This window comes from Mauremys mutica, chromosome 2 (assembly GCF_020497125.1).
Source record: "Mauremys mutica isolate MM-2020 ecotype Southern chromosome 2, ASM2049712v1, whole genome shotgun sequence".
NCBI lineage: Eukaryota > Metazoa > Chordata > Testudines > Geoemydidae > Mauremys > Mauremys mutica.
The window spans coordinates 230,552,935-230,567,481 of NC_059073.1; the positions used below are offsets into that span (position 1 = coordinate 230,552,935).

Genomic DNA, 14,547 nt, shown 5'->3' on the forward strand with positions numbered 1-14,547 from the left:
TAAAGAGTTCACACACACGGCAGGAGTGGGGGTGAAGGGAGGGGAAGAGAGGGAGAGAACCTTGTCTTATTAGATTAGCAACAGACATATCATATTAATGCAAAGAATCAGCATATGGTTCTAATAGGCTTTCTTAAAATGATTTATCAGCTGTGATTAAGCCCTCAACCACCAGGTCTATCTTCATAAATAAAGTAAAAGTGCACCTTGCTCTAAAACGTATCAGCAGTATCTTATTACCCAACCATGTATGCTGCACTCCACTTACAGTCTGGTTCTGGGGAGTGAAGAGTTTGTGTTTAATAGCAGAGTGTACACTATAAGGAGATTGCCAAGATTTAGGAACCTTAGCTAAGAGATAGTCTTACTAGAAAGCCATTACAGTGAAGGTTTATCTCCAGTATGTGCCACGAAGTCCAGGCTGCTGAAATATGAACAGGTAATTACAAAGCTATGCTTTAAAAAAAAAAAAAAAAAAAGAAAAAAAAAAAGCAGAGAAAGCCTGGTGGAATGGCTTAATTAACATGCCACATGGGCATGAAAGAAATCTTGGGATGAAATCCGCAGTCTCACTTTTTGCAGCGAACAAAAAAAAAAGGACATTCAAAGAGGATGACTCAGTTTCATCACCGGCAAAGAGGGACAATGAAAGGGAGTGAGAAGGTCAATCTGGCTATCTTACTCAGAGCACTGGGACTCATCAGCTAGAATTCAGAAGAACATGGATGGGTTCTGGTTAAAGAAAGGTTCTGGCTCAATCAAAAAAATTATCACCCCCTGTCCCCAAACTGCTTCTCTGCATGCATTGGGCAGGAACTGCACGAAGAGCATAAGATCTCCTTTCAGAGCGTGGAGCCTAAATCCACAAATCCGTTCAAACAGAACCCATTGCTACAAAGAAAAATGAGTACCCAGCCTGTCAGCAGAAGGTAAAATGCCACCCTGATGTGAGTGAAATACAAACCCTGTGAATACTTCTGCAAGCCTGTCTCATGAATTGTGTTGTCTTCATGGCCTTCCTGTGCAATTGAACAGAAAAGCAACCATTTGTGACATAGTAGACTGTGCTAAATACCTGACAGGGCAACGAATACATTCATCAAACAGGGATCACCTATCCAAAGGGCAGAAATGCCAACAGCAGAATTCTTATACAAATCCAGCATGGCAAACTGAGAAAAAAAAGGATTAAAATTCAGTGAGAGAGTGGAGGTGTATGTTGTCAGCCTCTAAACACACATAATCTTGAATATATATATGTCTGTGGAGGGCACTGGATTAGGAGTCAGGAGCTCTGGAGTCAATTCCAGGCTTTAAGGCAGACTTCTTGTGTGATTTTAAACAACATCACATAATTTCTCTGGGACAGATTTTCAAAGCTATTTAGGCACCTAAAGATGCCAATAGACGCCTAGGGGGATTTTCAAAAGTGCCTAAGCTGGTTAAGTGCCTAGCTTGCATTGATTTCTCACTCCGTACCCTTGATTTCAACAGGAATTGGGCATTAACTTGCTTGGGTGCTTTTGACTTGGGTGCAGGCGGGGCACATGTCTGCATCTTTAGGTACCTAAATACTTTTGAAAACCTGGCCCTCTCTGTGCCTTAGTTCTTCATCTGGTAAGGCTGGAACAATAACACTCCCTACTAAGTCACAGGGATGTTGTGAGGATACATTCATTCTTAAGTATGAGGTGTTCAGATAGAGTGATGGTGGGCACCTGAGTACCTCGGTGCTTTATCTTAAGCAATGAATTCACATGATGGGGCATGAAAAGTCCTTAGAAAACTGTATTAGTCTCAAGAAGCCTGACAAATGAACAGCTTTACCACTGAAAGGGTTTATTTTAAATACATACTTATAAATTCTCGAGCAAAAATCCCTCTAACCTAGCTAGACTGCACCTTTTCAATACCTAAATGCATCACCCAGATGAGGATTTGGCTGCACTAGATGCCTTTTAACATGTAAAGACTTTGCCCTTAGTGTTTGGGGACTGACATATTGATACCTCTTGGGTTTTGTGGGGGGTGATATTTTACTTTGTAAACACGAACATGCTGATTTATCCCTTGGACAATAGCTCCCATGACCAATATATTGACAGCTCTGTTTGCACAATGGGGCCCTAGCATCAGAATGAGAATAACCCATAAGGTAGTTCTGCATAGCAGTCAAGAGTTTTCTGGGGGTGAGCTTAGGGTTTGTTTGTACTACTTAGCAAAAGGAGTCAAACTGGGTTGGAATACTTCACTCTGAAATGTTTACTATCAGCATACCACACTTCTCTGTCCTGTTCCATTTCAGCAGCCATGCTGTGGCTTCAGGACATTCACAACGGAAGTAGGGAACTAATGGGAATGGTGTTGAGATGGGGTAAATGCTCAAAGGGATCATCATACTCGACAAGTTCCAGACTGCCACATTTTGGAGTATTGCAAATGCCAACAGTGTTCACACAGTCTCCTAAAAAGCCAAAGTTTAAGAAGAGTGAATCTGGAACATCCTGCCCAATGGCCCCAGAAGACACAGCCATAACCTTATACCTATACATTTTCTAGACTGTTGCTAAGCATTGCTCTTAAATCGTTTAGGGGGAGCACACTTCTTGGAAGGTGGCTATTTCTCCTAAATGCCCTGTGCTAAATCTGTAATCAAACCAACCAACCACCATAATACATGTTCCAGGCCTGCTGTTTTCTGGTTCACTTAGGCCAGGTCTACACTACCACTTACTGTGGCATAATTACCTTGCTCAGGGGTGTGAATAAGTGATGCAAGTTACACCAACCTAAGTACTGGTGTGGACAGCACTATGTTGACGGGAAAGCTTCTCCTGCTGACATAGCTATCACCTCTCGTGGAGGTGGGTTTATTATGCCAATGGAAGAGTGCTCTCCCATCAGCATAGAAAGTCTGCACCAGATACACTACAATGGCACATCCTTTTTACAGTTGAATCTTGTTAACATACACTTGCTAAGGTGAAAATGTATAGTGTATAAACCGTTTTGCCAATACCGTTGCAAGTTCTAATACAAGTTCTAATACAGTATACACAGTGGTGGATTAGCCACTGGGCCAACAGGGCCTGTGCCCAGGGACCCCAGCCCTTCACTGTAGTATCTAGGCCCCAGGCACAAAATTAGCAGTTTAATGTAGTTCTTTGCCTGCCAAAAGACACCTAATAGCCCCCATTGCTGGTTTCAGCTGCTAATTTCTAAAGGAGTCACTGGAGATGGTTCCACACTTTGGGTCTGTTCCTGTTGCCACTAAAGTCAGTGGAGGATCCTATATTTTTTGCGTCCAAGTTTTAAATGTGTGTGGCAAAAGGAATGTTCTTTTAAATCCAATATTCTTCTGCAGAATTGTGGCACTGCCATCTGTTAGTTTTTTCACAGAACAACAACGGTCTCTTTTCTTTAAAAAAAAACAACAAAAAACCAAAAACCCATTTATTCAGGCAAGATTTGTTTTCCTGTTTATCTTCTACAATATATACAAACCTCTAGGCCAGGATTATATTAGGTGAATTTGAACCTGGGACGGGGGCAGAGGAGCAGCTAAACTTTCTCTCCTTTCAAAAATATGCCTACCCAATATGTTGTCAGGGTCCACATTCTTCACTGCAACTGGTGCCAGACTTTCCTGTCCCCCTACTCCCCTTGCTGTGATGTATGCTATTGGTAAGAGTTCAGAGAATATCTGATACTATATTTTCTGGTGATCACAGAATCATAAGGCCAAATTTACTGTTGATGGGTAAGGTGGTGTCAGAAAGACACAGCCTCCTTTAGATCTATTTACACTCTATCAATGTGTAATGAATATGCTGGGGGAGCTGGAAGAAGGGGCAAGCCCTGGTTACACCTTTCAAATGCATGTTAGATTGTTATGGCCTCTCTTAGTTGGCATGTAGCCAAACTATACATATTTCGGGTTTTTAAATCCTTCCTTACAGTTCAATCATTCCACCACCAAAACCCCATTTTTTTTGGTTTCTTTTTACTGGACTCCCGCCAAGTTGTCAAAACCTTTCTAGTAATGAGGTGCCTAGCAAAGAACACAATAATCCTGGCTAATGCAACAGAAGAAGGGAATATTAACATTTTGCTTCCTGAGTCAATGGGGTAATGAATGATGTTACAACAGAATCATCTCCCACCCCACCACCATGGCTTGTGCACACTACTGGAACACAGAGGGTATATCTACACAGCAAAGAAAAACCCGTGGCTGGTCCATGCCAGCTGACTTGGGCTCGCGGGGCTTGGGCTGCAGGGCTGTTTCATTGCTATGTAGACTTCCTGCAGGATCCTATAGCCCAGGCTTCAGCTCAAGCACAGAAGTCTACACAGTAATGTAACAGCCCAGCAGCCTGAGCCCTGGAAGCCCAAGTCAGCTAGCATGGGCCAGCCACGGATGTCTAGTTCCTGTGTAGACATATCCAGAGATACAGGATGGCAAATTTCAAAATTACACTGTGTGCTGAGCTACAACATGCTTCCCAGTTCTAGTATGCATTAAACAGAACATGGTTTAAACCTGTACAGAATGCAGGTGAGTTTTAATGGGCTAACTTCATTTAATTGGTAGGAGATGGATATTGGTTCTTCCCATCTTTGACACTGCTCTCTCAGACCCATGCTCATGAGCAGATTTGCCAACAAGCCCTATCCAGGGTCATATGGCTGCAAATATAACCCATGACAAATGCTTTGGATACTTAATGCTCAGATCAGTGTAAATCTAAAACCTCATGCTTGCAGGCTGGGATAATAATCTGATCTGCTAACGCTGCCTACCTCGTTGATTTGGGTTGCAGATTCTGAGGCAGAGCCATGAATTGCTGTCTAGTGTCAAAGATACATAGATGGCTCCCTGGCCTGAGCACCACTGGGTTTTTGGTTTTTCCTTTTCCTGCTTCCAGAAGGTAATTTATGTTTGTTGTTTTTTTAATTTTGTTAGTAAATTTAGTGGTCAGGATGTTTGAATCAGGAATACTGCAGCCAGATGCTGTGAAAGCTTCTTCCACATGGCTCTGTCAATACACTTAATCCTGACCTGCAGCATCCCTTGTCTTCCAGGCCTTAGCCTCTCTTGAGCAGGAACTTCCAGTTACATTAGATTATGCCAAATTACACAGGCGGTTTGACAACAAGCATACATGGAGAGTAGAAAGAAACCACCAAGCTCCACTTGTTACTTTCTTTTTGTCATTCCAAATTCAGGTCTTGGAGGTCAATTATTATGACTTGTACTACACCACTGCCTAGTGGCCTCATCTAAAATTAGGGCCCCACTTCACTAGCACCATCATAAACACATAGCAAGAGAGTGCCTACCCCAAAGAGCTACCAGTTAAAATAGCGGGAGAAAGGAAAGGTTATTATTCCCATTGCATAGATTGGGAATTAAAGCAGAGAGAGATTGACTTGGTCAAAGTCACACCGGGGGTCTAGGGCAGAGCTGAGAAAAGAACAAACTATGATCGCCTGAGTCCCAGTCCAGTGCCTTGTCTACAAGACCATCTTGCCTTAACAGAGTCAGTGCACTAGCTGTAGGATACATAGACTTGGAAGGATTAGATTTTTATTGCTAAAAGTCAGTAAATGCCAATTTCACAGCCTACATATAAACCAAAGAAAAATATTTCCATCGATAATAATTGAAATTTACAGACAGGAAAGTTAGAAAAACGCTGCTTGAGAACTTATTTGTGTTTGATTTAAGAATATTTATTTTATATGTTTTGACATGTGATGTTGAAAACTTGTGTCTTAATGGTTATAAAGCTTTTATTTTTTTTAACCTCATTAAGTAATTATTGTCTGACCCTTCCTATTGTCTGACCTCCCATAATTTCCCTCAATTGTGAAAATTTAAAATGATAACAATAAAAAATAATGCTTAAAAATAAAAAAAACATTATTATCCATCAAAATTATTTTAAAAAAATCAAATTCTGCCAAGCCTAAGGATACAGCATGCCGCTTTTCATAACTAATTTGGAGTGTCAATTCACCACATAATCAATTTAATCAAAACAGAAATTCTCATGGAATCTGAAGGTTGAAGGCAATTTGGGTGAAAGTGATCAGGAAATGATTTCATGATTCAAAGGAAAGGAAGGAGTTAGAGCAGCAAAATAAGAACACTGGACTTCAAAAAAAGCAGAGTTTGACAAACTCAGACAACTGGTAGGTAAGGTCCCATGGGAAGAAAATCTAAGGGAAAAAGGAGTTCAGGAGAGCTGGCAGTTCCTCGAAGAGCCAATATTAAAAGGCACAACAGCAAACTATCCTGACATGAGGGAAAGATAGGAAGAATAGTAAGAGGCCAATACGTCTCCATCATAAGCTCTTTAATGACCATAAAATTGAAAAGAAATCCTACAAAAAGTGGAAACATGGACAAAATCTAAGGAAGTTCAAAAGAATAGCACAAGTAGGTAGGGACACAATCAGAAAGGCTAAGTCACAAAATGAGTTACACCTCACAAAGGACATAAGCAGCAATAAGAAGAGATTCTATAAATACATTAGGAGCAAGAGAAAGATGAAGTAAAGTGTAGATCTTCCCTTTAGCAGGGAAGGAAAGCTAGAAATGGATGACATGAAGAAAGCAGAGGCATTTAATGCCTATTTTGCTTCAGTCTTCACTAAAAAGGAAAATTGCAACCAGAGACTCAACACAATTAATAGTAATAACAAGGGGGAATAAATGCAAAATAGGGAAAGCACAGGTTAAAGAATATTTAGATAAGTTACATGCATTCAAATCAGCAGAGCCTGATGAAAGTCATGCTAAGATATTTAAGGAACTAGCTGAAGCAATGATCTCTGAGAACTCATGGAGGACGGCTGATGTACCAGAGGACTGGAGAAGGGCAAATATTATATAAAGTATCTATATTTAAAAACAGGAACAATGAGGACTCAGGGAATTCTAGACCAGTCAGCCTAACTTCCATAGCTGGAAAGATACTGGAACAAATTATTAAACAATCAGTTTGCAAGCATCTAGAGGATAACAAGGTTATAAGGAATAGCCACTATGGATTTGTCAGGAACAAATCATGCCAAACCAATCTGCTTTCCTTCTTTAACACAGTTATTGGCCTACCGGATGGGGGGAAGGAGTAGAGTTGTCAACGTGATATACGTTGATTTTAATAAGGCTTTTGACACAGTCCCAAATAACATTCTCATAAGCAAATTAGGGAAATGTGGTCTGGAGATGAAATTATTATAAGGTGGGTGAAAGGTGGGTTGAAAGACTGTACTCAAAGAGTAGTTACCAATGGTTTGCTGTCAGATTGGAGGGGAAGGAGGATATATCTTGTGAGGTCCCACAAAGATCTGCCCTGGTCTGGTACTAGTTAATATTTTCATTAATTACTTGAATAATGGAGTGGAAAGTATAATATTTGCGGATAACCCCAAGCTGGAAGGAGTTGCTAGTGTTTTTGGAGGACAGAATTAGAATTCAAAACCAACCTTGTCAAATTGGAGAATTGGTCTGAAATCAACAAAACTAAATTCAATAAAGACAAGTGCAAAATACTACACTTCGGAAGGAAAAATCAAATGCACAACTACAAAATGGGGGAATATCTGGCTAGGCAGTGGTACAGCTGAAAAGGATCTGGGAGCTATAGTGGATCACCAAGTGAATATGAGTCAACAATGTGATGCAGTTGCAAAAAAGGCTAATATCATTCTTGGGTGTATTAACAGGAGTATCATAAGTAAGGCACAAGAGGTAATTCTCCCACTCTACTTGGCACTCGTGAGGCCACAGCTGGAGTACTGCATACAGTTCTTCATATCACACTCTAGGAAGGATGTGAGAATATTGAGGCTAGAACAACAAAAATGATAAAAGGTTTAGAGAATCTGACCTATGAGGAAAGGTTAAAGTTCAGACTTGAGAAAAGAAGATTGGGCTGGGGGGGGAGGTGGAGGCCTGATAACAGTCTTCAGATATGTAAGGGCTGTTATAAAGAGGACGTTGATCAATTGTTCTACATGTGCACCGAAGGTAGGATAAGTAGTAATGGGCTTAATCTGCAGCAAGGGAGATTTAGGTTAGATATTAGGAAAATCTTTCTAACTATAAAGATAGTTCAGCACTGGAATAGGCTTCCGAGGGAGGCTGTGGAATCCTTGTCATTGAACATTCAGGAAGTTCTCGGACTTATGACACAATTAGTTCCTTACAATTGCATTGTAAATTGCAACTCGGAACCGCAATCTACTCCATTGCTGGACCGAGTGTCGTAAACTCGAAACCTATAGTTGTAAGTCGAATCAGAGTATCTATGTAGAAGCTTTGTAAGTGCCGTTTGTCATAACTCGAACGTCGTAAAGTCGAGGCTTGCCTGTATTTAACAACAGATTAGATGAACACCTGTCAGGGATGACCTCAGCAGAGCAGGCTGGACTAGATGACTTCTCAAAGTCCCTTTCAGCCCTACATTTCTATGACTCTGTGGATTGCACATGGTCTCATGTTTTAAAAAGAAAATAATTTACTGGACTGTAGCCTTGAAGTTTTCAAATAAGGAAACTTACAAGTTAAAAAAACACAATTGTCTTCTTTCTCATAGAATCTCTGTGTCATGCTGTTTTCTCTTTAGCCACTGTGAAGTAAACTAAAATAAACATATTTTTTTCACAATCCAATGTAAAAGAATCTCCTAATCCAAAATATTTTGGAAGCCCTTTCTCAGTCATGCATAACATCTCTGGGCTGCTCACATTAAACCTACTTACCATCACTGCAGATGGCTGCAGAAAGCTATTTTTCCACTTCAGAGTGGGACTATTAAGAGCATTTCATGAGTATTACATGTGAAGGAGTCACGTTCCTTTGTATCCTTTGTCTATTGCATTTGCGTATGGCCCTAGTGGGGCCAGCTTCAGATTAATATCTTACAGTTAGTTGGTAATGTAGGAATGAATGTGTAGCAGGCTAATTCGAAACACAGAACAAATGTTACACGTTACCTTGCCTCTTTGACTTTTGCTTTTCTTTTGAAAAACACACATTTTGCTCCCTGGAGATTGCTCATGGCAGCTCCAGTGGCTGACAGAAGGAGAGCAGAATAAGACCTCCAGAGGACCTCAAACAACTGGCAATTATCAAGTAACATGATGCCCTAGTCTAGGTTTTAATCAGATTGTGCAACTACCCCTGGTTAGCTGAAACTGACCCTGCAACATCATACTGTATTATTTGTGGCTAACTTCACAGGGACCAAGATCATGAGATTGCTGCTTGTCTCTTATTCCTGCAAGATAAATACCACACTGTAGGTGCTGCACTTGAGTCTTCTTCAGCACTGATAATCTGTGTAGAAATATTAACACACAAAAATGTCCTAATTTGCTATTTCTGCCAACTTTGTGCATACTAGCACTAATACCAACACTAATCAATCATTTCCTCTCTTTACACGGCTGTTTCATAACACTTATCCTGTACGTGAGTCTGTAATGGCTGAGCTGGCTGGAATATTTCCCCATTCCCTAACCAGAACCCAGACACTTTCATGTTTGGAGCATGCCCCTTCCTGCCCTCAGCATGGCTAGGACTCCCTTCCTCCCTCTCCAATATCTAACCCCAGCCTCTTGCCCTCCTCCAAACCATTCTCAAATAACCCCTTGGACTCCCTTCCCATGACTCATCTTCCTCTTCACAGCCCAGCAATAGGCGGTAGGCCCCTTCCAAGAACCCTCATAGCTCTGGTCCTTTACAAGTTTTCCTATAGTACCTCAAAAATCCTACTGCAAGGCCTTTAACGCTGCTTGCTTAAGATTTCATAAGCTTGGGGTGCACTTCGGCATGCACAGTCCCAGAGTCTGTGCACTCTGAATTCTGCAGCAGCCAAGGCGCAGTACGACCGACACCACACAGTGGTTAATGTGGACCAAACCTGAATTGGGAGCACTCGCTACCCCAGCCAAAGAGGCAGGGGCACTATGGGGGACTGTTGCTTACCCAACCAAGGGTTAGGGGGTACGGGTGGGCCTCCTGCTGGTTTTAGCAGTGAAGGGGGAGTTGTTTCCCTCCCATCTCCCTTATTTTAGCCTCAATTGTTGTTTAAGACCTAAATTAGACTAACAGATACAGATCATCATCAGACTAGCTGGGCCCTGTAACACGAAGTTCAATAGTAGGGGATCCTATTTGCCAAGTGATAGATTAAGGGGGAAGCAGTGAGGATTGCTGAGAGGTAATTGGCGCCCAAAGGAAAGTTAAGGAGAGGTATTTCTGAGAGTTGCAAAGAGGAAAGAGGGAAGCTATGGGTTGACTGGGTGATCCCACAGGAGGAGGAGGACGGAAGCCTCACTTTGTTTAGATATATTTCAGTTCAGGGAAGCAAACAAAAGGTCGGGTGCTTATTTGAAAGTTTTAGCAACTCATCCATCACTTTTATTTATCCCTTAACGATATTTAACTTCATTATAGTCACCTTTAAATTATACCCACGCTTTATGATAGCCCAAATGCGAGGATGTTGGGTCAGGTTGAGTTAGCATACTTAGCCCACTGTAAAGTGAGGTAGCTGCTCCTAACTTTACGGACGCCAGGTCCATATTTGGAAATGGGATACATGATGTAATGAACTGTAGTTTCTCTCTACCTGTACCCTATAACAGTGTTTCTCAAACTGGGGTCCGCGGACCCCTGGGGGTCCCCAAGGGGACTCCAGGGAGTCCGCAGGCCCCCACTGATCAACTCCTCCCCCTCCCTCAACTCCTTCCTCCCTGCCCCATCTCCTGGAGGCTACTGAAGCATACGGAGGCATAGCAGGGCTAAGGCAGGTCTCCGTGCACTGCCCCCGCCCTGAGCGCCGACTCTGCAGATACATTGGCCGGGAATTGCAGCCAATGGGAGTTGTGGGGGCAGTGTCTATGGGCAGTGGCAGTGCACAGAGACCCCCTGGACTCCCTGCCTAGAAGCCACTGCCAGAGAGATATGCCAATCATTTTCGGGAGCTGGCTGGCCAGACCCCGCAACCCTCACCTCCTCCTCCTCCACCCAAACTCCCACCCAGAGCCTGCACCCCTCACCCCTGCCTGCAGACAAACTCCCTCCCAGAGCCTGCACTACAACCCTCTCCCATGCCCAAACTCCCTCCCAGAGCCCGCACCCTGCACCCCACCACCTACCCCAGCCTGATGAAAGTGAGTGAGGTTGGGGTAGAGCGAGTGAAGGAGGGAGGGGGGATGGAGTGAGCAGGGGGTGGGAAGAGGTGGGGTGAGGGTGGGTCCTTGGAGGGAGGGGTGGAGTGGAGGTGGGACCTGGGGCTCAGCTGGGGATCCCCAAAAATTTTTAAATCAAAATGGGGGTCCTTGGATTATTAAAGTTTGAGAATCACTGCCCTATAAGTGAGATTTTTCCCCCTTGAGTTTGAATATTTTACCAAAAATACAATCTATATCAGATAAAATTAGGAATGATGAAAAGTAAATCTAGAGGCACAATGGGGGATACTTAACAAGAGCAGAAATCAGATCAGAGGTATTTCTATGCCAGTTCCATTCTTCTACTTCCTCTCCACATCGCCCCAAAACATCTTTTAGCAAGTGAAAGGAATCACGTGTGAAATCCTATTTGTCAGAACATTTGATTTTACCAAATCTCTCCCTCAAGAGGCATGTGGTTTGCATAGGTTTACTTAAGTGTGGACCTAGTAACCAAAAGCTGGCTAAGACACTTTGGGAGATCTAAGCTTGGTTATACATTTTGATCAATGATTACAATGGTTAGAAAACATGTCACAATCTATAGTGCCACCTAGTTTCCAACCAAGAAAGGTTCTACCAGGTAATGAAGGTCTACCTGCTTTCACACAACATCCATAAACACTTAGGGAGTGGGAAAAGGGAAAGAGTCCATTGCACTAAAACATACCCTTTTATTGTTCTCTTCTTCTTGTGCCTTTCTAAACTCGTGTTCTAAGGAACAGTCAATATCATTGAAGAGGCCCACTTCCTCACAGTTCTTCAGGAATCGGGTTGGTGTAGGAGTCTGGTCTGAGAACAGATATCAAAAGGATCTACAATGGATGTTTTGCAGTAAAACAAGGATAAGTAGAATACATGTTTTGAGACAACATCTCTTTCCCAGCAGATGCACAAATAGCTGTCTGCTCCTTGCCCTCCCCCCGCAACCTCCCAGAATTAAAAACAAAACAAAGCCACTGAGTTTTGCCATGGTATGTGAGGTGCACGGCTGGAGTTTGGCCAAGAGTGTTTTACAAAGCATGCAGCACTTTATTTGTGGCAGCTGTCATGCAGCTAGATTTAAGAAAGATTTTAAGGGCCAGATTCCCTGACAGTATAGATGGACAAATGTGTACCCCTAATTTGCACAAATCATCACTGAATTTGTGCATAAAGCTCCAATAACTGTGTGCAAATAATTCATTAGACGCACGTCCATGCAGAGTCAATGTGTGTGTTTTGCTGCAGGGAGTGAGTGCACAGATTAGCTATACAATTCTGTGCCTGAACTATCTGAAAATTGGCTCAAGCATGCATATTTTTGTCCTCTGGAACACATAGTAAAGTTCCAGTAATGCAGAGAAGTACTACTGAGTAAGTTGGTTCCAGATTTATGTTTTTGAGGGAGAGGTTGAAATCATACCAGAAACATTATGAAAAGATTTTTGAGACATTGACCACACCAAGAAAACATGGAGAAAGTGTCAGCATTTCTTGTTATTCATTTAAAATGCTGAAAGATTTATGATCAAACTAATTTAAATATTCCTAACTCCTGAAGCCCTTCTCCTCCACCCCTCGCCAGAATAATAAAGAGAGGGACAGGTTTCTCTTTACACCTAGAAGGGGCTCAAGAAGGTAAGTGGTATGGAAAAAGCCTTCAGGCTTCTTTTCAAGATCCTGAAGGGGTTTTGTTTGTTTGTTTCGGGGGGGGGGGGTTATAAGCAATTGTAATGTTCCCTGGAAGCTTCACCTCCAGTGACAGCATTGACCACAGGTTTCTGATTCATCTAGAGCAGCGGTCTCCCCTTCTTTGTGTCTCTAGTAGTTTACACCCCCCTCTCCTTCCTCACAAGAACATATACTGATAAAAAAAATGCAACTCTCACTAAATATTAAAAAACAGTAATACATTGATTCAAACAGAGCCATTTAAGTATAAAGGCAATACCATACCATACCATCCTTACTTCTACACTGCTGCTGGCGGCAGTGCTGCCTTCAGAGCTGGGCACCCGGCCAGCAGCCGCCACTCTCCACTCTGCCTTCAGAGCTGGGTGGCTGGAAAGTGGCGGCTGCTGGCCGGGCACCCAGCTCTGAAGTCAACACTGCTGCCAGCAGCTTCTCACCCCTCCCACTCCTGCCCAAGATTACACTTCCCAGTTTGAGAACCTCTGATCTAAAATAATCCTCAGCAGCAAGGAGATAGTGTAGTTTGCTGAGTGCAAAACTGGGAACCAAGAACTCCTAATTCTAAATCAGCTCTGACACCACCTCCCTCTGTGGTCTAGGGCAGACCTTTAATGTGTCTCTCGGTTTCCCCATCAGTCAAATGACACTATAGATACAGGACCATATTAACTGAAAACTGGCATGGTTTATAAAATACCAGGTCTATCTACAGACATGTGGCAAATCAGTAAATATTACTGGTACCATCCATTCGAACTCAAAAGGGGATAAACAACAAGGGGGAAATTCATATTAGTTAAATCCAAATAGCAAAAAAAAAAAAAAAAAAAATTCCATTTTTTCCTCCCTGCATGATTCCCAATCTAGCTCAAACTACTACTTATTTCCTTTGTATGTTTTGACCCACATTCCTACAGGAACCTGCTACCATACTTGGTCATTGTCAACTCCCATAATGTTTGAAATTCAGCCCATAAAGGATGACAACAAGTGTCACTCTCACTAATCCCACCAGCACACAATGGCCAAAATTCGGACCTTAATACAGTTTTAGCTTCTATGCTAAAAAAAATCAACATACACATGAAAAAGGAAAGAAAAAACAGTCTTTGTGAATGTGTGTGCATATATTAGTTTTCACTGATAGCTACTATATTATCTAACAATCGCTAGAGTCAGAAACATGATACTCTCAAAGCATCTTCTCTGAAATCTTGGTATAAGGAGCTGGTTTAGGGTGACCATACATCCCATTTTGGCTGGGACAGTCCCTTTTATAAGCACTGTCCCGGCCACCCCAACTTTGTTTGCAGAAGTGGACATTTGTCCCTTTTGCCCTTGCCAACTTGATCAGTTGGCAAGAACAAGCAGGAAAAATGCCTACTTTTGCCAGAAAAGTGGGGTGGTGAGAAACATGCTGGAGGTGTGGAGTTGAGATGCCAGCTCCGTGCAGGGGGGCAGGCAGGGCTTGAATGAGCAGTGACACCAGCCCCACGCAGGGATTGGGGGGGGGCAGGGCCCGCACAAGGATGCAGGGGGTGGGGGGAAAGGCTCAGGCTAGCCCCATGTGGTGTCCCATTTTCCCTTTAGGAAATATGGTCACCCTGAGCTGTTGCCATC

General features: G+C 42.6%; 1 protein-coding gene and 1 long non-coding RNA gene across 8 annotated transcripts in view; one reads left to right on the forward strand and one right to left on the reverse strand.

Annotated features, from left to right (window-relative positions):
• CREB5 (cAMP responsive element binding protein 5) overlaps window positions 1-14,547 on the reverse strand; it is a 385,684-nt gene that overhangs the window by 267,975 nt on the left and 103,162 nt on the right. For 6 of the 7 annotated variants that reach the window (XM_045007370.1, XM_045007374.1, XM_045007375.1 and 3 more), the window contains one exon: window positions 11,924-12,045. In XM_045007370.1, the coding sequence (XP_044863305.1) occupies window positions 11,924-12,045 (122 nt within the window). Of the gene's footprint in view, window positions 1-11,923; window positions 12,069-14,547 lie in introns of all 7 variants that reach the window. The other variant, XM_045007376.1, reaches the window with a different exon arrangement.
• LOC123364882 overlaps window positions 1-14,547 on the forward strand; it is a 66,548-nt gene that overhangs the window by 43,919 nt on the left and 8,082 nt on the right. The gene's annotated exons all lie outside the window — the stretch shown is intronic.